This window comes from Lepisma saccharinum, chromosome 13, assembly GCF_977018435.1.
Source record: "Lepisma saccharinum chromosome 13, izLepSacc3.1, whole genome shotgun sequence".
In the NCBI taxonomy this organism is placed as follows: Eukaryota; Metazoa; Arthropoda; class Insecta; order Zygentoma; family Lepismatidae; genus Lepisma; species Lepisma saccharinum.
In genome coordinates this window covers 71495081-71519999 of record NC_139241.1, presented here as the reverse complement: position 1 = coordinate 71519999, position 24919 = coordinate 71495081, and the positions used below count along the sequence as shown (strand labels likewise).

At 35.8% G+C, this 24919-nt stretch overlaps 1 protein-coding gene across 1 annotated transcript in view; it reads right to left on the bottom strand.

Annotated features, from left to right (window-relative positions):
• The window catches only part of Cad74A (cadherin 74A), a 111730-nt gene that overhangs the window by 35020 nt on the left and 51791 nt on the right, over positions 1 to 24919 (bottom strand). The window contains exons 10-13 of the mRNA XM_083134428.1: positions 23924 to 24043; positions 19940 to 20215; positions 17803 to 17986; positions 16848 to 17074 (exon numbers count right to left, since the gene is read on the bottom strand). Of these exons, the coding sequence (XP_082990554.1) occupies positions 16848 to 17074; positions 17803 to 17986; positions 19940 to 20215; positions 23924 to 24043 (807 nt within the window). The remainder of the gene's footprint in view (positions 1 to 16847; positions 17075 to 17802; positions 17987 to 19939; positions 20216 to 23923; positions 24044 to 24919) is intronic.

Genomic DNA, 24919 nt, shown 5'->3' with positions numbered 1-24919 from the left:
AAATGCTGGACATAAATCGCATAAATATCAACGGAAATATCCAAGAAACGTAGATAAGCATTCTCGTCTAAAGCCGTTTACTTCCCGAAAAAGATTTCGCAAAGAAGTAGGTTTGAACCCATGACCTTCCATTCCATAAGCAAACGATCCCCCTACACCACACGGTTCACGTTATTTTATGCACTCGGTTCGGATTCCACTTTAAACTGTAGGTCCAGTCCCGATTAGCCTTACTATGCATAAAGTTGACTTAAAACACGAAATCAACCAATTCATCTCCTTTCAGAGTGGGCCTTCTATGATACTGTAGTCCGCCGGCATCCGAAAATACAGTTCTGCTTCGCGTATACCAGAGTGTAATTGCATTTAATATTGTGACTAATTTTACTTTAAAACTACAGATTAAAGCAATAATAGTGTCCAGAAAAAGAACCTCAAAGTAGATATTCACACAAGGTATTTTAATCCATTGCCAAACATTTCAGTTAAGAATAATATTATGCTTTTCTATTGACCGTATTTTCGATTCATGGTGAATTTGCTAAAAGGACCATGTCAAGAAATCTAAATATGTAAGTTTTACTAGTAAATGCATTTAAAATGCACGAAACAACAGGGGAGGAGAAAAATAAACCTAAAAAATAAGTAATAATGAAACAAAAACTGTTAAAAGTACTGACAAATAAACTAAAAGCCAAAAAAAGGCCGAAAAATGAAAAAAATGTAAAATAGAAAGTGTTTTCTGGCTCTAACTGAAGGGAAACGGACGTGATATCAGGTTTAGCATTGTTTTTAAGGGTCAGAAGAAAAGTTGATTTTTCATCTACTTTCGGACCCTAATTAGTAATTATGACCATTGAAAAAGTTGGAGGTAGCTTACTTAAAATTTTCTTGCTGAGGGATCGTATCGTCCCATATCTCCACTTCATAATAAAGAATAACATCAAGTTCATATTTCGATAATGACTTGGAGTTTTCCACCACGAAAATATGTTTTTCATAGTTTGAAGTTCGTTAGTATTATCTTTCAAGGTTTCCATTGTTTTAATTTCACGCATATTTTATATTTCATACGTTCCTCTCTCTTTTCATACAGTCTTTGGAAAAAAGCTGAAGTTTCTTGTCAAACGGGGTCTGGTTCAAATGACTCCTCTTCGCTCTCCTGTTCCTACTTTAAACAAACAACAAAATACTTCGTAACTAAAAGATTGCTTGTTCAAAACACGGAATTTTTACACAATTTACAAAATATGACAAAATGCCAATAGACATGTTCATCATTTTTACCTTTCAGCGTTTCTCGATTTTATCTGAATTCGTTTCCTCATGAAAATTGCCATGAGGAAATTATAGATATGACATTATGTGTGAATTGGTTTCTTCAAACTGGTAGCAAATTTTAACATGAGCTACCTGGAGAAGAGGTAGCGTGCTTGATTCTTACGAGGGAGGTCGTAGGTTCGATTCTCCACCCAGGCAGGATTTTTTTCAGGAGTATATCGTTGGGTGTAAAGTTTATCCACAGTGCTAAGAAGTTAACATTGGTCTCTGTATTTCACGAGAGGAAAGGAAATAGTAAGAAAAAGTTATTTCGATGTTAGGAGGAAGTCACATGCGACGTGGAATGCGCAGAATCAAGTTACATAGAGCTAAATCTGTAATGGTGGTTTCGAATATTGCAAAGTTAGTGCGGAAAGTTTGTTATATCTGATACTCGAACTTTCTGTTCAAAGAAGGCAAACATTTTAGATACAAAGCAGTTAGGAATTAACGATCATTATGAGGTTTTGAATTTTTTTTGTTTGTCACTCACTATATAAATACTTATTAGTAGTTTCTTATCGAATCGGCCTTCGTCGCAATAACAATTTACTTATGTTAATTAGCGATTTACTATTCGTTATAGACGCATGGTAAGATGGTGGTGAGGGGATTGGCAACAGTCCTTACGAAGGAATGGACATAAAATTACCAATCTTAGCAATTTGAACTCATTAAACGCTCCCCTTCGTTATAGTAATGCACTACATCACTATTCAACATAACTGTATGTCTTTTTTTAGTATATCGAAATCAAATAATCAATATTTTAGGTGTCAGTGAAGAACAAACAATACATAACTTAAATAACATTACATTTTGCATCCTGAATACATATATGTGATTTGTGAATTAATCATGATGTGTGTGTTAACACAACATATGAACAATAACTAAAAAGAAAAGTTTTAACTTTAAATCCTGGAAATCTCCAACTTCTAAGGGAAAATATGCGCAGAAGGGATCCCTCAAGTGTGCATCAGATTCATTTTTTAAATATTCTGTTCAGCAAACAAAAAAAGAAAGAGGAGAGGGTGGGATTTGAACCTGCGACCTTTCACGCTTGACGAAAAATAAGGATAGCAGCGCCTAACCAACTACACTACTTTAACTGAATGACGTTGCACCCTTAAAAACATGTTGACGTTTATGAAGACTCCCACCTTCCTGTGTTTCAAGCACATTTTCTCGACAAGTCGTGTAAAATATATGTTTTTGAGAACTGTTCGATATTATGCAAGGTATTGTAAATAAAATGTCGCATAAACTACTCACAAATTTGCTTCTTTCTGGACAAACTTGATGGCAATTTCCTCCAGGTGGAGAAAAACTCTATTCAGTGTTTCAAACCCCCCAAATTTCAAGTCGAGCACGCAGAATCGTAAATATCCTTCAAGGTTCTTTTTTCCAATATCTTATTTCTGTTTGATTGTGTATTATAATAGCGGTTTATAGTTTCTAACTTCATGGAAAGTGTTAAATTGAAAACCTCTCACCGCAGCATTTTTTGTCTAGTGGAAGGACCTACTCAAAGTTGGCTACTCTCACCTAGAGCCGAAGTGCAATGTTGCTAAGTTTAAGATTTCGGGACTTAGAATTCTTTCAGGGCGTTCAAATAAGATGTTGCGAAGTGTACAATATGAACATTATCCCATTCAAAGTACTCCCCTGCACTATCGATACACTGCTCCATACGAATCTTCCATTGCTGGAGTCAGTGCTGGAAATCATTTTCCGAAACCATGTTCATGACCTCCGTCACTTTTGTTTTCACACATTTTACGGTCTTAAATCTGGTTCCTTTCAGTGCTGTTTTGACCTTTGGGAATAAAAAAAAGTCGCACCGAGCAAGATCCAGTGAATAGGGTGGATGTTCTAACACTGGGATCCCATACTTGGCCAATAAAGCCTTGACTGATAATGCCGTGTGGGCAGAAACATTGTCCTGATGAAGAATCCATGACTTGCTTTTTCACAAATCACGTCGTCGTCTTCTTACTCGTCCACGAAGGGTCGTCAGCATCGTAATGAAATATTGTTGGTTGACAGTTTGACCTTCAGGTACACAATTCGAATCAATTCACCGACACTTGCAATGTTTGATTCCGTTTTTGACGTGCAAGAAGGTCCAGGACGTTTGTCGTTCGCAATCACTTCTCGTCCCTCTTTAAACCTTTGAAGCCACTTAAATACTTGAGTGCATGATAAACACACATCTCCGTACACTTCCTTCAACAAACCATAAGTTTCTGTGGCGGATTTTCCGAGTTTGATAAGAAACTTCAGATTGATATGCTGTTCCACTTTCACACTTAATTCCTTTTCCGACGGAGCACAGATGTACGGTTCACTTCATCCACAAACTACAGAAGAACTGAGCACCGCGCACCCTGGGCAATCACACACCCGGTAGGTAAGATATCACGTTGTACACCCATGCACCGCTTATCCTTGACGCGCTTGCCATTTGTCGACAGCGACATTAATCCACTTTTTTTTCTAGCCACACCTCGTATACAATATTTAAGAATTGTTGTGGTTAACCAGATCAAATTTTCAGAATACAACACTGCTTTCTGTGCATAAAGTGCAAACTATCCATAACATGATTAAGAACATAATAAATTTCCGAAAACTGTTATGTCTGTGCACTTTAGGGTTGCGAGTGATCCAATAATGTCAGTACTGAGACCAGGGTAAAAACTGCCTATTTAATCCTGACTCAGGAGTAGTTGTATTGGCTATATTATAAACTCAGGAAAGTATGAACCCCCCTCAAGCAGATTTGGCTATACTTAAAACAAGCTCAACATGAGCATATGAGCTTTTTGCTCAAGTGTGGAACCCTCTCCAATCCAAGATTTTTGTAAAAAATGCCCTCGGGAATTTCTCGGAAAGTATGAACCCCCCTCAGATTGATTTGCCCATACTTACAAAAGTTGCATCAGCCAGATTGTTGTCCATAAACTTGTCAAAAATATGCCCCTCTTGATATTTTTTTTGGCTACACTTAAAATTAAGCTAAAACCCATACCCACCCACACATATTTACTTCTGGTTTAAGTTTAATTGGATACCAGGTTCAATTTGTTTATCTAATATTAAAACAATGCAATATGCAGAGCCCCTCTAGAATTGCTCTGTGACCCTCTTATTTCTTACATCATATGTTTGCATGTTTCAAGTGATTCTCCTCTGTGTTAGTGTTTGTTTAGATCAAAGTGATTAATGTGCACAATTCCCGACACGGTAGTATTGAATTTTTGCTTTGCATGTTTCAAGTAATTCTTCTCTGTGTCAGTGTGTACAATTTCCGACACGGTAGTATTGAATTGAGGAGAACAGATGTGTTGTTACAGTGCTTCTCATACTTACAGACCTGTTTGGTTTAATTCATATTAAATATATTTCTGGTATATTGAACAATATTTTGTCTGATATTTGTTACATCCAGCTTGTTTGTTGTAATCCACTTATATTTAGAGTCAGGCTTATATCTGTCCCAGCTTGTTATACAAAAATCAATACATAACAAGGTTATTGCCATTCTAGACATGCATGTTTGTGCAGGTATTTGCGGAATGTCAGTGTGAATCAATATTTATTCTCTTTTTCCACTTGTAGGCTATTGGCTTTACAACCTGTCATAATAAGCATAGAGTTTTGATTTGAACCCCAAGAAATTTTATATAAATACCAAAGCCAAAAATATTAACACACATACATACACACACACACTAAATATACAAAACACACTGCTGAACCCAACTGATATTTTTTTATTAAGCATAGAATTTTGATTTGAACCCCAAGAAATTTTATATAATAAACATAACAAAATTCTAATATTTATTTTTGTTTAACAGGCACAACAAGTTCTGAGCACATAAGCAGGTTCTGAGGAATACAAGGCAGCAGCAGCAGCAAGCAATTAACTTATAGAAGGCAGTGTGTATCCTATCTAATTGCATGGATAATCTTGACACAGGATTTTTTGAGAGAAGATGTATTTCAAAATACATAAAATCTAAGTCACTTGTTGATGATTTAAAGCTTAGATTCTTTGGCCTGTCCGAGTATGACCTGTTTACAGTGCAAAATGAAACTGAAATGCAGTGGGTGCTTGCCAGTGACAGGCCATTCCATTGCCTGTATCTCAACTATATCACCAAGTTTGAAAGGCTTGTATACAACAGGTACAGGAGAATTGTTGGATTGTTTGTTAATTTTTATACAAACAGGTGCCATTATGATTTAAGATTGAAATTGTTTGACAATTATTGGTTCAACAATTACTATGAGCATTGTTTAGAATATAGGATGTGCATGATTGCATCTCAGAGTTCAAATTGGAGACATTATAAATATTCAAATAAAATTATTAACAGGATATCTAAAAATAAGAATATTGAATTTGTTACAACTGATAATGGGCATTTGTACAGTGGTGAGGATTTCAATCCAGAGTTTGTATCATATTCCAAGTGTATATGTTTGAATAAGCTTGTCATGTATTTTATAAGGCAAAAATTTAGAGATTGCACTTATGATTGTATTGTTGAGGCACTGCGGCAGAATAATTTGCATGACATATGCAATTGTGGGAGAGTTTTGTCCAGCCTCTCAGTGTGATTTCAGGCACAGGAATCTGGCAGTTGGGAATCAACCCGCAGCAGGCAGCCCTGATTATTTCAGCAGAGACAGCAATCAAGGTAAATAAATATTTGCTGCAAGTGTAAATCCCTGCCCATCACAGCCAGGCTCGGGTCTGAATGCAGGAAGAGGCAAGATATTTGTTTGAAATCTGCTTGGGTATAATTTTCTGATTTTTTAATAGCAGAGTTGTGTTACTGTTATTGGAATAGGCTTCAAATCACACACAGATACCCTAAATACTTAATATCATCATACCTGACAGAGCTGTGTTGTTAGTGGGGAAGAATTGCCATATCTCTATACATGACAGAGATGTGTTGTTATTGGGAACAGGTTTCATATCCCAACACAGATACTATTATGAATAGGTAACAGATTTTGAATAATATTTTTCCAGAAATCTATACTCCATATCCCTGTACAAAACTGTGCTATGTTCTGTGAATTATCCAGACACAAACACAGAAGATAAATATATTCTTAACACCCGCTTTAGCTGTGAGTGCTGTTATTAGGTACAAGATTCAATTACACGTGATTATCTAGATATTTTAATAGATAGAAAATACATACTTAATTAAATCTATATTCAATATCCCTATCCCTAACAATTACAAATCCCACCCAGAATCTTGCCGATATTGCTACAAGCATGAAACTGAAAATAACAGAACTGTGCTGTTATAAGGAACAAGCTTCAAATCCTACACAGACACAGAGCCTTGTTGAGTTTAGAATTATTATAATAGATATTTTAATAGATAGAAGATACATACTTAATTAAATCTATATTCAATATCCATATCCCTATCCCTAACAATTACAAATTCTACCCAGAATTTTGCCGATATTGCTATAAGCATGGAACTATTGCCGTGAAATAACATCTAGATGTTTCCTAAACATAACAGAACTGTGCTGTTATTGGGAACAAGCTTCAAATCTCACACAAACACAGAGCCTTGCTGATATTTCGGAACTGTTGCCGTGAAATAACATCTAGGTGTTTCCATAATTTCTATACATAACAGTGATGCTGTTATTGGGAACAAGTTTTGAGGTTCAGGCACTCAAGATGGTTGAAGCCATATATTGATACAAACAAGCTTCAAATCTCACACAAACACAGAGCCTTGCTGATATTTCGGAACATAACATCTGGATGTTTCAATAGTTTCTATACATAACAGTGATGCTGTTATTGGGAACAAGCTTCTCCCACACAGATACAGAGCCTTGGAATCTAGATATTTTAATAGATAGAAGATACATACTTAATTAAATCTATACTCAATATCCCTATCCTAACAATTACAAATCACACAGATACAGAGCCTTGCTTGGAACTTTTGCTGAAATAACATCTAGATGCTTCGTCCCTGACAGAGCTGTGCTGTTATTGGGAACAAGTTTTGGAATCTAGATATTTTAATAGATAAAAGATACATACTTAAATCTATACTCAATATCCCTAACCCTAACAATTACAAATCACACAGACACAGAGCCTTGCTCGGAACTGTTGCTGAAATAACATCTAGATGTTTCATCCCTGACAGAGCTGTGCTGTTATTGGGAACAAGCTTCAAACTTGGAATCTAGATATTTTAATAGATAGAAGATACATACCTACTTAATTAAATCTATACTCAATATCCTATCCCTATCCCTAACAATTACAAATCACACAGACACAGAGCCTTGCTGATATTTCTACAAGCACGAAATTGTTGCTGTAACATCTAGATGTTTCTTCCCTAACAGAGCTGTGCTGTTATTGGGACTAAGCCTCAAATCCCACACAGATACAGAGTCTTGGAATCTAGAGATTTTAATAGATAGAAGATACATACTTAATTAAATCTATACTCAATATTCCTATCCCTAACAATTACAAATATTTCTACAACATTTACATGTTTCCTATACATAACAGAGCTGTGCTGTTATTGGGAATAAGCCTCAAATCCTACACAGATACAGAGCCTTGGAATCTAGAGATTTTAATAGATCGAAGATATATAATTAATTAAATTTATACTCAATATTTCTATCCTAACAATTACAATCATGGAACTGTTTGAACTAAATCTAGATGTTTCATCCCTGACAGAGCTGTGCTGTTATTGGGAACAAGCTTCAAATTCCACACAGATACAGAGGCTTGGAATCTACATATTTTAATATCCCTATCTCGAACAATTACAAATATTTATACAAGCATGGAACTGGTGCTGAAATGTTTCATCCCTGACAGAGCTGTGCTGCTTCAAATTCCACACAGATACAGAGGCTTGGAATCTACATATTTTAATATCCCTATCTCGAACAATTACAAATATTTATACAAGCATGGAACTGGTGCTGAAATGTTTCATCCCTGACAGAGCTGTGCTGCTTCAAATTCCACACAGATACAGAGGCTTGGAATCTACATATTTTAATATCCCTATCTCGAACAATTACAAATATTTATACAAGCATGGAACTGTTGCTGGAATGTTTCATCCCTGACAGAGCTGTGCTGCTTCAAATTCCACACAGATACAGAGGCTTGGAATCTACATATTTTAATATCCCTATCTCGAACAATTACAAATATTTATACAAGCATGGAACTTGTGCTGAAATGTTTCATCCCTGACAGAGCTGTGCTGCTTCAAATTCCACACAGACACAGAGGCTTGGAATCTACATATTTTAATATCCCTATCTCGAACAATTACAAATATTTATACAAGCATGGAACTGTTGCTGGAATGTTTCATCCCTGACAGAGCTGTGCTGCTTCAAATTCCACACAGATACAGAGGCTTGGAATCTACATATTTTAATATCCCTATCTCGAACAATTACAAATATTTATACAAGCATGGAACTGTTGCTGGAATAACATCTAGATGTTTCATCCTTGACAGAGCTGTGTTGCTTCAAATTCCACACAGATACAGAGGCTTGGAATCTACATATTTTAATATCCCTATCTCGAACAATTACAAATATTTATACAAGCATGGAACTGTTGCTGGAATAACATCTAGATGTTTCATCCCTGACAGAGCTGTGCGGTGAGGAACAATCTTCAAATTCCACACAGATACAGAGGCTTGGAATCTAGATATTTTAATAGATAGAAGATACATACTTAATTAAATCTATATTCAATATCCCTATCCCTAACAATTATAAATATTGATACAAGCATGGAACTATTGCTGAAATGTTTCATCCCTGACAGAGCTGTGTGGTGATGCTCAAATCCCACACAGATACAGAGCCTTGTAATCTTTAATAGATAGAAGATACATACTTAATTCAATATTCCTATTCTTAACAATTACAAGTATGGAACTGTTGATAACATCTAGACGTTTCATCCCTGACAGAGCTGTGTGGTGATGCTCAAATCCCACACACAGAGCCTTGGAATCTTTAATAGATAGAAGATACAAACTATATTCAATATTCCTATCCCTAACAATTACAAGTAGGGAACTGTTGATAGCATCTAGATGTTTCTTCCCTGACAGAGCTGTGCGGTGATGCTGTTATGAGGAACAAGCTTGGAATTGTTATGGATAGGTGAAGTGAAAAATTGAATCAATATTTAGAATGGAGCCTTGCTGATATTTTTACAAGCATAGAATTGTTCTATGTTGTGTATAGTGTCTTGTTTTTGTTGATATTGTTATTGAAATAATAGTAACAGAACTGTGTTGTGTTTAAGATAAGAATACATACCTGGATCTGTATACATATTTAATAATGTCCCTATCCCTGACAGAGCTGTGCTGTGATGCTGTTATTAGGTACAGGCTTCAGGAAATTATACCCAAGCAAATATCAAAATTTTATGTACCATTGCAGGTGTCATGCCTGTTCCTGCATACAAACCAAAACATAGCGGAACATACATAGCAATTGTATGTTCCTGCCCAGCAAGGCTGTAGAAATATCCGCTATGTTTTGGTTTGTATGCAGGAACAGGCATGACACCTGCAATGGTACATAAAATTTTGATATTTGCTTGGGTATAATTTCCTGAAGCCTGTACCTAATAACAGCATCACAGCACAGCTCTGTCAGGGATAGGGACATTATTAAATATGTATACAGATCCAGGTATGTATTCTTATCTTAAACACAACACAGTTCTGTTACTATTATTTCAATAACAATATCAACAAAAACAAGACACTATACACAACATAGAACAATTCTATGCTTGTAAAAATATCAGCAAGGCTCCATTCTAAATATTGATTCAATTTTTCACTTCACCTATCCATAACAATTCCAAGCTTGTTCCTCATAACAGCATCACCGCACAGCTCTGTCAGGGAAGAAACATCTAGATGCTATCAACAGTTCCCTACTTGTAATTGTTAGGGATAGGAATATTGAATATAGTTTGTATCTTCTATCTATTAAAGATTCCAAGGCTCTGTGTGTGGGATTTGAGCATCACCACACAGCTCTGTCAGGGATGAAACGTCTAGATGTTATCAACAGTTCCATACTTGTAATTGTTAAGAATAGGAATATTGAATTAAGTATGTATCTTCTATCTATTAAAGATTACAAGGCTCTGTATCTGTGTGGGATTTGAGCATCACCACACAGCTCTGTCAGGGATGAAACATTTCAGCAATAGTTCCATGCTTGTATCAATATTTATAATTGTTAGGGATAGGGATATTGAATATAGATTTAATTAAGTATGTATCTTCTATCTATTAAAATATCTAGATTCCAAGCCTCTGTATCTGTGTGGAATTTGAAGATTGTTCCTCACCGCACAGCTCTGTCAGGGATGAAACATCTAGATGTTATTCCAGCAACAGTTCCATGCTTGTATAAATATTTGTAATTGTTCGAGATAGGGATATTAAAATATGTAGATTCCAAGCCTCTGTATCTGTGTGGAATTTGAAGCAACACAGCTCTGTCAGGGATGAAACATCTAGATGTTATTCCAGCAACAGTTCCATGCTTGTATAAATATTTGTAATTGTTCGAGATAGGGATATTAAAATATGTAGATTCCAAGCCTCTGTATCTGTGTGGAATTTGAAGCAGCACAGCTCTGTCAGGGATGAAACATTCCAGCAACAGTTCCATGCTTGTATAAATATTTGTAATTGTTCGAGATAGGGATATTAAAATATGTAGATTCCAAGCCTCTGTATCTGTGTGGAATTTGAAGCAGCACAGCTCTGTCAGGGATGAAACATTCCAGCAACAGTTCCATGCTTGTATAAATATTTGTAATTGTTCGAGATAGGGATATTAAAATATGTAGATTCCAAGCCTCTGTATCTGTGTGGAATTTGAAGCAGCACAGCTCTGTCAGGGATGAAACATTCCAGCAACAGTTCCATGCTTGTATAAATATTTGTAATTGTTCGAGATAGGGATATTAAAATATGTAGATTCCAAGCCTCTGTATCTGTGTGGAATTTGAAGCAGCACAGCTCTGTCAGGGATGAAACATTTCAGCACCAGTTCCATGCTTGTATAAATATTTGTAATTGTTCGAGATAGGGATATTAAAATATGTAGATTCCAAGCCTCTGTATCTGTGTGGAATTTGAAGCTTGTTCCCAATAACAGCACAGCTCTGTCAGGGATGAAACATCTAGATTTAGTTCAAACAGTTCCATGATTGTAATTGTTAGGATAGAAATATTGAGTATAAATTTAATTAATTATATATCTTCGATCTATTAAAATCTCTAGATTCCAAGGCTCTGTATCTGTGTAGGATTTGAGGCTTATTCCCAATAACAGCACAGCTCTGTTATGTATAGGAAACATGTAAATGTTGTAGAAATATTTGTAATTGTTAGGGATAGGAATATTGAGTATAGATTTAATTAAGTATGTATCTTCTATCTATTAAAATCTCTAGATTCCAAGACTCTGTATCTGTGTGGGATTTGAGGCTTAGTCCCAATAACAGCACAGCTCTGTTAGGGAAGAAACATCTAGATGTTACAGCAACAATTTCGTGCTTGTAGAAATATCAGCAAGGCTCTGTGTCTGTGTGATTTGTAATTGTTAGGGATAGGGATAGGATATTGAGTATAGATTTAATTAAGTAGGTATGTATCTTCTATCTATTAAAATATCTAGATTCCAAGTTTGAAGCTTGTTCCCAATAACAGCACAGCTCTGTCAGGGATGAAACATCTAGATGTTATTTCAGCAACAGTTCCGAGCAAGGCTCTGTGTCTGTGTGATTTGTAATTGTTAGGGATAGGGATATTGAGTATAGATTTAAGTATGTATCTTTTATCTATTAAAATATCTAGATTCCAAAACTTGTTCCCAATAACAGCACAGCTCTGTCAGGGACGAAGCATCTAGATGTTATTTCAGCAACAGTTCCAAGCAAGGCTCTGTATCTGTGTGATTTGTAATTGTTAGGATAGGGATATTGAGTATAGATTTAATTAAGTATGTATCTTCTATCTATTAAAATATCTAGATTCCAAGGCTCTGTATCTGTGTGGGAGAAGCTTGTTCCCAATAACAGCATCACTGTTATGTATAGAAACTATTGAAACATCCAGATGTTATGTTCCGAAATATCAGCAAGGCTCTGTGTTTGTGTGAGATTTGAAGCTTGTTTGTATCAATATATGGCTTCAACCATCTTGAGTGCCTAAACCTCAAAACTTGTTCCCAATAACAGCATCACTGTTATGTATAGAAATTATGGAAACACCTAGATGTTATTTCACGGCAACAGTTCCGAAATATCAGCAAGGCTCTGTGTTTGTGTGAGATTTGAAGCTTGTTCCCAATAACAGCACAGTTCTGTTATGTTTAGGAAACATCTAGATGTTATTTCACGGCAATAGTTCCATGCTTATAGCAATATCGGCAAAATTCTGGGTAGAATTTGTAATTGTTAGGGATAGGGATATGGATATTGAATATAGATTTAATTAAGTATGTATCTTCTATCTATTAAAATATCTATTATAATAATTCTAAACTCAACAAGGCTCTGTGTCTGTGTAGGATTTGAAGCTTGTTCCTTATAACAGCACAGTTCTGTTATTTTCAGTTTCATGCTTGTAGCAATATCGGCAAGATTCTGGGTGGGATTTGTAATTGTTAGGGATAGGGATATTGAATATAGATTTAATTAAGTATGTATTTTCTATCTATTAAAATATCTAGATAATCACGTGTAATTGAATCTTGTACCTAATAACAGCACTCACAGCTAAAGCGGGTGTTAAGAATATATTTATCTTCTGTGTTTGTGTCTGGATAATTCACAGAACATAGCACAGTTTTGTACAGGGATATGGAGTATAGATTTCTGGAAAAATATTATTCAAAATCTGTTACCTATTCATAATAGTATCTGTGTTGGGATATGAAACCTGTTCCCAATAACAACACATCTCTGTCATGTATAGAGATATGGCAATTCTTCCCCACTAACAACACAGCTCTGTCAGGTATGATGATATTAAGTATTTAGGGTATCTGTGTGTGATTTGAAGCCTATTCCAATAACAGTAACACAACTCTGCTATTAAAAAATCAGAAAATTATACCCAAGCAGATTTCAAACAAATATCTTGCCTCTTCCTGCATTCAGACCCGAGTTTGGCTGTGATGGGCAGGGATTTACACTTGCAGCAAATATTTATTTACCTTGATTGCTGTCTCTGCTGAAATAATCAGGGCTGCCTGCTGCGGGTTGATTCCCAACTGCTAGATTCCTGTGCCTGAAATCACACTGAGAGGCTGGACAAAACTCTCCCACAATTGCATATGTCATGCAAATTATTCTGCCCCAGTGCCTCAACAATACAATCATAAGTGCAATCTCTAAATTTTTGCCTTATAAAATACATGACAAGCTCATTCAAACATATACACTTGGAATATGATACAAACTCTGGATTGAAATCCTCACCACTGTACAAATGCCCATTATCAGTTGTAACAAATTCAATATTCTTATTTTTAGATATCCTGTTAATAATTTTATTTGAATATTTATAATGTCTCCAATTTGAACTCTGAGATGCAATCATGCACATCCTATATTCTAAACAATGCTCATAGTAATTGTTGAACCAATAATTGTCAAACAATTTCAATCTTAAATCATAATGGCACCTGTCTGTATAAAAATTAACAAACAATCCAACAATTCTCCTGTACCTGTTGTATACAAGCCTTTCAAACTTGGTGATATAGTTGAGATACAGGCAATGGAATGGCCTGTCACTGGCAAGCACCCACTGCATTTCAGTTTCATTTTGCACTGTAAACAGGTCATACTCGGACAGGCCAAAGAATCTAAGCTTTAAATCATCAACAAGTGACTTAGATTTTATGTATTTTGAAATACATCTTCTCTCAAAAAATCCTGTGTCAAGATTATCCATGCAATTAGATAGGATACACACTGCCTTCTATAAGTTAATTGCTTGCTGCTGCTGCTGCCTTGTATTCCTCAGAACCTGCTTATGTGCTCAGAACTTGTTGTGCCTGTTAAACAAAAATAAATATTAGAATTTTGTTATGTTTATTATATAAAATTTCTTGGGGTTCAAATCAAAATTCTATGCTTAATAAAAAAATATCAGTTGGGTTCAGCAGTGTGTTTTGTATATTTAGTGTGTGTGTGTATGTATGTGTGTTAATATTTTTGGCTTTGGTATTTATATAAAATTTCTTGGGGTTCAAATCAAAACTCTATGCTTATTATGACAGGTTGTAAAGCCAATAGCCTACAAGTGGAAAAAGAGAATAAATATTGATTCACACTGACATTCCGCAAATACCTGCACAAACATGCATGTCTAGAATGGCAATAACCTTGTTATGTATTGATTTTTGTATAACAAGCTGGGACAGATATAAGCCTGACTCTAAATATAAGTGGATTACAACAAACAAGCTGGATGTAACAAATATCAGACAAAATATTGTTCAATATACCAGAAATATATTTAATATGAATTAAACCAAACAGGCCTGTAAGTATGAGAAGCACTGTAACAACACATCTGTTCTCCTCAATTCAATACTACCGTGTCGGAAATTGTACACACTGACACAGAGAAGAATTACTTGAAACATGCAAAGCAAAAATTCAATACTACCGTGTCGGGAATTGTGCACATTAATCACTTTGATCTAAACAAACACTAACACAGAGGAGAATCACTTGAAACATGCAAACATATGATGTAAGAAATAAGAGGGTCACAGAGCAATTCTAGAGGGGCTCTGCATATTGCATTGTTTTAATATTAGATAAACAAATTGAACCTGGTATCCAATTAAACTTAAACCAGAAGTAAATATGTGTGGGTGGGTATGGGTTTTAGCTTAATTTTAAGTGTAGCCAAAAAAAATATCAAGAGGGGCATATTTTTGACAAGTTTATGGACAACAATCTGGCTGATGCAACTTTTGTAAGTATGGGCAAATCAATCTGAGGGGGGTTCATACTTTCCGAGAAATTCCCGAGGGCATTTTTTACAAAAATCTTGGATTGGAGAGGGTTCCACACTTGAGCAAAAAGCTCATATGCTCATGTTGAGCTTGTTTTAAGTATAGCCAAATCTGCTTGAGGGGGGTTCATACTTTCCTGAGTTTATAATATAGCCAATACAACTACTCTCAGGAAATGACTTGCTGATTTTTGAGGCCTCAAATAGCCAGTAACTCTCAAATAGTTGTGTTTTAAAGTGCTAAATTCACAACATTTTCTGAACTAGAAGCATCAGAAATTTCTTGGAAATAGAAGTTTCATTCCAGAGATGTAAAACATCAATGAAAAATAATGAGTAAAATTCAAAGTTTTCAGTGTCATGTAATGAAATTACAGTTATTTTACTATATGTTTCAATAGTATTACAAAACAAAATGTTAATCTGCACATATACATATGTGACACTGCCTGTTGCTCACCGCCATGTACAAGCAGGTTTCATAGTTGGAACATCATTATGTATTTTAGTTCGAATAGAATTAGGACAGCCAAGAAGTCTAACTGAAACAGCACGCCTAACATCATGCCACCAATCTATATACAACAAAAGCTCGCCAAAAAAAAAGAATGAGTTTCCAACAGTATGGTAGTGGCCGCTGAAATCACAAGAACACCAATAAAAGCAGTTTTGCACATAGTGAGTAGTTCCTTTTAGTGTATTTATTTTTATTTATCTTTTACCTTCGAATTTCAGTTCATTAAGCAACCTGTTGAACAAAGTAACTGTAAAAGTAACACACAGTTACTTTTAAAAGGTATGGTAACTTGCTGAATTACTCTTTGAAGAAAAGTAACTACAGGTTGATTCATAAAAAAATAACCCATTGCAATTGAATGAGGGAACTGCATCGAGAGTATTTTCAACAGGATGGTGCTACGTGCCATGCTTCAAATGAGTCTTTGGTACTGATCCAAAGTTTCTTTGAGGACCGGATAATTCCATGAAACTTGTGACCATGTAGATTACCTAATTTGACACACCAAAACTTATTTCTGTTGTGTTACACCCTCAGAGACAGGACAAATTGAAGGAGAACATTACAAATGAAACCACCCATATTGACAAAATTGTCAGCATGTAATGTAAAGTTTATTAAACTCCCATTTTATGCTACATTTTATATGTAATAACTTGTTGCTAGCCTTATTCTTGTTCACATACAGTGGTAATGAAATGTGTCAGCTTTATGTGAATCACTCTGTATAGCTGCAACTCGCTAACTCTTGAAAAGTAACTTTTCAAAGATTTCTACTTGCATTTTGCATCCAAAGGAAACATAACAGAGCTATGATAATACAAGCAACTTGATTATACCTTGAATATCTTCTTCCTTACCTCAGACACGTATGCTATCTCGTTCAGTGTTGGTTTTACAAACATAGGAACTCCATCATTGGTCGACACGTCTCCTATGAATATGTTCAGCTGAGCATCAGAGAAGAGTTGAGGTGCTCCGTGGTCCTGTCCTCTGACAACAAGCATGTACGGTTCCTGCCTGCCTTTCCCTGTTAGCGGCTTCTTGGTTGATATCACCCCAGTTGCATTGTGGATTTCAAATAATCCTGAGAATAAACAAAAGAATTATAATACTGTATTCACCAAAAAATAAGCCGTGGCATACAAATTCAATAAAACTGAAAGAACATGCAGAAATTCAATTCCCAACTTCACTAACAATCCTTTTAAACCTCCCTATAATGTATAATGTGAATCTTCTATAATTATGCCCATAAACATGAATTCAAAATTTAAATTTACAAAACAAAAATTTACCTGTATTCGAGACCAACAATTCAAACTAAGTATAATGAAGTGTAGTGTAGTGATCTTGTGTGCAGGTGCCTATTTTGAATGATAGTAAAATCGCACAGTAAATGTAAGAAGAATGAAGAGGAACACTACCACTCAAACCAGTTGCGGCAATTAAGGGGTAGATTTAACCCCCTTCCTTTTTGCCCTTGCACTATGGCACCCAATTGCACCCAGACACAATGGCCAAATGCGAAGGAAAAGGTTTTCTCTTATTTATTCTAGCCACTTAGCATGTGCTAATATGGAAGGCTTGCCATCTCCTTTCCATGAAAACTCAACAGCTTGTCCAGCTCACATATAGTTTGGTACCAGATTGCTGGTTCTTGCAACTTAAGTAAATGCATACAGACAGGTACTTTGTCTACTCAAATTCTAATACTGTGGTATGGTGAGACAGCCCAAGTTCCAAGTGCAGTATATGCCACTGCAAGGTATTATTATAATGATGTGTAGTAAAAAGATACAAAAATTAACTTACCATTAATTTCACCTTCATCTAAAAGTTCATACTCAACAACACCACTCTCTCCTTCATCTGCATCTGAGGCTCTGATTTGTGTGACACTGAATCCAACTGGAACATTCTCGGGCACAACAGCAGAATATGCCTTCTCAGAGAAACTGGGTGCATTGTCATTTACGTCAAGCACATCAATGGTTACCTTCAAATAATATTATCATTTATTATTATTGAAAATCAAATATTCACTACATTGTCTGGTAAAATTAATCTGTATTTCTGGCATACAATAAAATTTGGAAAGGCGGCCCTAATAGATACAAAAATAACTCTGATTTTAGAATATTCTCAAGGTCAAATCAAAACATTTGGTTGCAAATTTAAAAATCACTAATAACAAAAACTAGCTGCTTAAATCTTCCACTATAAAATGGTAAATACACCACCACAATGTTACCCCCTTGCACACTGCAACATGCCTTCAAGTTAGAGGGGGTATGGATGGAGGTAGGACCCTCATTCACAATCATACACTCGTACACATTCACAATGTGGACCATTTGGGGAGGTGATGTTATCAACACCTTACTCCTGCCAGAGCCGCTCCATCCACGGACACTGTTGAAAAAAATTCTCACCTGAAATTGCTCATCCCAGGAATCAAACCTGGATCTCCCGTGTGCCAGTCAGACAAATACACCACTCCTTTTGTTATCAATCAAATTATTTCTGCAGGGTTATTCAAGCATTTGAGAGCTAATGTCGCTCAGGAATAGTGATGAGAGTGATGTTAGCTTTCGAAAACTTGGAAACGGAATTATTCTCTCTTTGGCCACGGTGGCCCAGTCGGTAACGCGTCTGACTACCATGCTAAAGGTCCCGGGTTCAATCCCTGGCCAGTTCAAATCCGGGAACTTTTCTAACGATGGAAGCGGCCCCGGCGCCCACCCAGCATCGAATAACATGGGTACTTGGGGGAAACCCTGGGGGGGGTAAAGGCAGTCAGGGGCATGATGCTGATCACATCACCCCACTCACAACCGGATCAAGAAAGTGTGGGGCGTTACCCCCACACCCCCTATACGCCTTCACGGCATGGTGCTATGCACAGGGGAGCACTTTACCTTTTTACCTTTTTTTTGTTAAATACATATATAAAGTTTAGTTAAAGAAGTATAAGCCAGAATAAAACTAAATAAAATTAGAAAGAGAGGTGTAATTTTTCATATTAATTATATTACATTAAATTAAACTATAATTAGAAGCAGTTTCACAAAAAATTTCCCCCTTTAAATGGTTCTCACTAGTCCCTTGTGAATCTCTTTTAAAAACATATAAGTCCGGCAAAACGGACTTTCAAAACTTACTCATAAATTTAATGGTATATGTGTAATTCCAGTACTATTTATTTGAAATAAAAATACTCAATATGCAGTAAATAATGTATACATATATTTAATGCAATTTTAAATGTAATTGTGCTTTATTTCTATCTTCCTTTCAATTTCCTTTGTTCTATCTCCTACTATTTTATTGAATTGTTGTAAATAGCATGTATGAATTTTCATTGTTACATGTACAGAGGGGTCCCAAGAAATATGTACACTTTTCATTCGTAAATATCTTTGGGATAAATTGAAATGAAAATGTAATTTTATGGTGAGAGTGTAGTTCAATGTTGTCTCACACGAGCGGGAAGGTGTAGTGTCATGTTCTCAGATGGCGCTGATGTCCTTGAGAGATAGGACAGTGAAGCAACATGGCTGAAACAAGGTTGTCTCTTGAGCAACAAAAGGCAGTGTTGAAGTAGTACTTTAAGTTTGAAAACATTAGCAAGGTACAGAAACAATGGCAGCCATCACACTGCCACACATTACAGAATGCAGTTCATGGAGCAGTTAAGAGGCATCAACAGTGTTTGGATGATAATGGTGGACACTTCGAACATCTATGTTGATTCCGAAATTTTAGGACACCTCTCAGGTAAATTAAATTTTTATGTAAATGCAGCAGTTACGATTTCAGAGTAATATTTTTAATATTACTGTTAATGTGTGTATCCATTTTTTGGGGTCCCTCTGTAAGTTTATTACCAATATAAGGAAGCAAAGGCTCTTGTATGGGTGAAAAACAAATAATAAATAATTTGGCTTACCAGTGCAGATGATTTTCGTTGATTTGCCCCTCCTGCTGGAGTGTCCACAGCCAACACCAGCAAATTCATAGTGGCTTGTCGCTCCCTGTCAAGGGTTGCATTTGGAGCAACTTGCATTACTCCCGAGACGGGATCAATTATGAAGAGATCCGATCCCTCCCCTGACAGAGAGTAGCGGATGGATCCATAACCCAGATTGGTATCCTTATCATTGGCTCTTATTGTAATCACGGGCTCAGGATGTTTTGCTGACTCCAAGATGCGTGTTTTGTAATTCTGAAAAGTACGGACCAGGATCTTCCATGTAAAGTACAGTTATTCTTATGCATGTACAAGGATACAATACAGGAGGATTGATAAGTTCCCAGTCTAATGGAAGATATGCAATATGGATAGTACTAACATTAGCTGCATAAAGTGGTGTGGAAACGAGGTTGAAAATCACATTAAAAACACACTACAAATGATTTATTGATTTTTGTTAATTAGCATCGCTTTTCTTCCCCTCTTGGCTAACCATGATGATGAGGATGAGTAATGTTATGATAGAACTGATGAAACAACACCCAGGCTCATGCCAATATTCAAACTCAGGAACCCTGGTATTGATTGTGGCATGCTGTGCTAACCACTCTGCCATGAAGGTTGGCAACTCTGCACGAATGTTACTTATTTTCAATTGCTTGATGAGACATATAATATTTCAAAGATTCATTGTTAATAATTCTGTTTATAGGTACAGGAAAAGAAACAAGTGAAATGTACCAAAACATTACGTAATTTAAAAAAAAAAAAAACAGTTGCTACAAAGACATTTGGATTGTTATTCTTCTGCTATGAATGTGCACAGAAAATAAGCAAAGATGCAGCCACAGTATTGGATCAGAGGGTGGGTGTTCAAATCCAAATCTGAATTATCCAAATCCAGAAGTATCCAAATTTGAATCTTGGGATTCAATATCTGAATCCTAACTCCTGGAACTGGCATCCGCAACCAAGTTCTGAGTCCCGAATCCTTGATATGAATCTTTAATCCCACATTTAAATCCTGAATCTGGGATTCAAATCTTGAATCGCAGATCTGAATCCCAAATTCTTGGATCTGATATCCAAATCCAGAATATTCAATCTGAATCTCAAATCCTGGATAGATGAATCCTAAACCCTTGATCCAAATCCTAAATCGTGAATGTGAATCCAAATCCTAGATACAAATCCTGAATCGGAGATCTGAATCTCGATCTGTGGATCCAATATCTGAATTTCAAATCCTGGATCCAATATTCTAATCTCAAATCCTGGATCCAATATATGAATTCTGAATCTAAACAGATCTTCATTATCTAATATCTGGTTCTTAAGAGATTCGGATCTGTACATTGGATTTGGGTATGAAAAGTATGAAAATGCAATGCATAAAACATGCAATCTAAATTAGTCACATGCAGGGACGGCCGCTCATAAGGACGATACGGATGCCGCACTGCCATGTGTAACCACAAGTGAACAAACATTACATTAACATTTATATATTAGCTTTTACATTGTCTGAATTGCAAATATTCCATTGCTTATAGATCATTGGTTAGTCGGTTCTGTATTCATTCTTCCGCGACAATTGCGAAGTTTGGACGCCACCGTGCGGCGGAATACGGAACTTCGAGAGAAATCTGGCGGGGTGCCATCCTCCCACTTTACGAAACGTAGAGCATTCTCAGGTGTGGCCGGGAGGGGTAAGAGGCAAGGGAACTGTGGGAATAACATGCACGGGATCTGCACCTGGGAGGACGGAGGGTTTGTCGTCCGAAACCCACCCCCTAGGCAAAACTTCCCCTCTGTCCTGAGAACGGTAAACAATGAAGAGTTGCCAGAAGCAATGAAGTTAACATAAGAAAGAAAATTACCAACAGTTGAAAAAAATCAATCATTCTGTATTCCATAATCTTATTCACTTATCACATAAGAGTAGAGCAATAAATAACGCAAATTTCCAATGAGGAAAAAAAATATCGGTAACTGAAAATGTACAAACTCTTGCTTCATTTTTGTTATTTACTGTCGCTTTCTGCTACTTTTCGGTAATCACGACAATGAGGATGAGTGATGATATAATGAAATTGATGGAGGGTCACTCACAGAGAACACACATACCCATGCCAGGATTCGAACCCAGGGGCCATGGCTTTGTAATGCGGTATGCTAGCCACGGAAGTGGGCTATCGATTCTTGTTACACACAAAATTATTGTATATATGTGTTGTATTTTTTCTGAGTTTAGTGAAAAGTACATTTGGATTACAATGATGTCGAGTACATCATGTAGATTTAATTACATGTTTTGATTAGCACATTTGAAAAAATCCTGATATTGTGACAAAGTTGTCCAATTTCTTTTCAAGGCGGATGTTAAATAAATTAGAAACTCGTCATCTAAGAGCCGCTATAGGAAAATTTGACAAAATTGTCTGGCAACCAGAAGCAATATAATGACCGGGTGGGAAGATGATAGTATTAACACTTGTTGTTCCTTCATTTTCCATGGAAAAGTGAAACTTTTTCAGTACTTGTGTGCTGATGTTGTGCATTTGTCGCGATGAACAGTGTGGAGAAATTGTTGGTGCAAAGTTTTTCTACCAGAAGTCTGGATGAAAAAATAAACAAAAAAATCCTAGGCCGAATTTGAATCTAGAACAAGTGTCAAAGAAGGGAGGTTATGAGTCCACTCGCAAATTTCGCGTTGAAGGACAGAAGGATGAATTTCAGTTACAAGCATGTCTGAAGATTTCTGGTAAGTTTGAAGTTTTTACTTTAGAGCTTCTGGTAACGCAGATATCACCTTTCCAGTGAGATATTTATTTTGGTGCCCTATTTCACATATCAATTATTAATGTTGGACAGGAAACTTTTTCTATGTAACTTTTTTACTAGAAATTTTCACGATCAATGCACGTAAATATTCGTCATTGTGCTTATCAAGTTGTGTAAAAATTAATATCCCTTCTTCTGAATTTTCCGCTCTGTTAACGACTAAATCTGTTAGAATTCTATTTCTTCTTCCATCTTCTTCGCATTACTGTTAAATAATTATTAATTTATTATAATATGTGCAAACGTGCAAAGCATGATATTCGGTAAACACGAACATATCAATTTCTTATATTGTTGGCTGCTATACGAAATTCATCATGTAAACTCAAATTACTAGTAGAGCAAATTTGTGCCGGCCCCCGTGGCAGAGTGGTTAGCACATCGCACTATCATGCCGGGGGTCCCGGGTTCGAATCTTCGCAAATTAGCCAAATGTGGCACAAAAGGCGAAGTAAAATAAAGCAAATCAATGGAGCAAATTTGTGAACTATCCCCCCTCCACTTTGGTTCACTACGAGCCGCCACTGGTCACATGTGGTTACTAGAAGTAAAAGTGGTCAAATATCATGGATGACCATGATAAAGTGGCAAGACAGCTGATGAGGCACAGAATGGCAACAACTGAAAGAAAGAAGAAGAAAGAAAAAATTGAAGAAACTTCTGGACAAATAAGGCTGTTAAGCTTGATATGGTATGAACTTAGGAAACTATTTGGACCTTAAAGGGCTGAGGAGACAGGTTGGAGAAGGTTACATAATTTAGAATTGAACAATTTGTATTCCTGTCGAGATATTATTAGAATAATTAAAGTCTTAGGTGTGCAGGCCTTTTGGTACAAATGGGAAAGAAAAGAAGAGTTTACAGGATTCTTGTTGGGAAACCTAATGGTAAGAGACCTGTAGGAAGGCCAAGACGAAGTTGGAGGGATAACATTGAGATGGACTTAAAGGAAATCGCTAGGGATGGAAAAGATTGGATTGATCTTGCCAGGATAGGGACAGATGGAAGGCTTGTGTTGCTGCGGCCATAAACCTTCGGGTTTAAGAAGGCTAGAGAGTTAGTTAGTTAGTTAGTTAAGCTTCACATGAAATTGATGTGTATTTTTAACAACCTTACCTCTCTTGCAAACTCTGGATTGTTATCATTAACATCCTCAATATTGACAACCACTGTTGCTACGCTTGCACGCCTAGTTCCACCATCTTCTGTAACAGCTCTGATCTGGAAGCTTATGGACTGGAAGAGAGAAAACAAAGAAGTACTTTATGGTAGAAATAAAAAGCAAGATTGTACTGGAATAGCACATAATAAATACAGAGAGAACTTAAATAAAAGATAATTTTTTTTAGAAAAGTCCAAGAACTCATCAAAATTCTCATATTTAAAATTACAGCACATTGCTTAATTAATAAGTTTTATAATAATTGAATACGATTTGGCATTATATTCTTCTAGTTTGTCTATAGTTAATATGTGAACGTTTTAAGAAAGCACATTACTTGTGACCAGGGTGGAGAAAAATTACAATTTTTATCATTTTTGTTGATTTTTTAAAATTTAAATCCTTTTTTTTAATGCGCTTAAAATTGCTTGTAAGTTTTTGGCACCATACATATAAATACATGTTTTTTATAGAAAGGCTTTTTCTAGTAAACAAGCCTGTAAAATATTTGAACAGTTTGATTAAACCAAATAAAAAATGTACGTAAATATAATTTTTTTCTGTTTCCTACTATGGAAATGTTTGTTTAGCGTGTTAATGAAACTATAATAATTTCAGTTACTTTTCTTCCAGTGAAAATAAAACATTCTAGATGTGCTATACAATTGTAAAATAAAATATTAATTTAAATATTTTTATAGTCTTTGTAGTTGAATTTTGGAGATTTTTTTTAATGATAGTTTGAAATATATCAGCTGCCATGTTTATTTACAGTTTAATGATAATGATATTATTTACAGTTTAACATGATTAGTATTATTGAATTTTAAATCAAGAGAAATCCTGTGTTTACATTTCCTTTGATATGAGCTTCACACCATCAGTACATATATTTTATTTCCTTTATTTTCCTACCTTAGAGCCTAATAAACACTATTAAATAATTACAA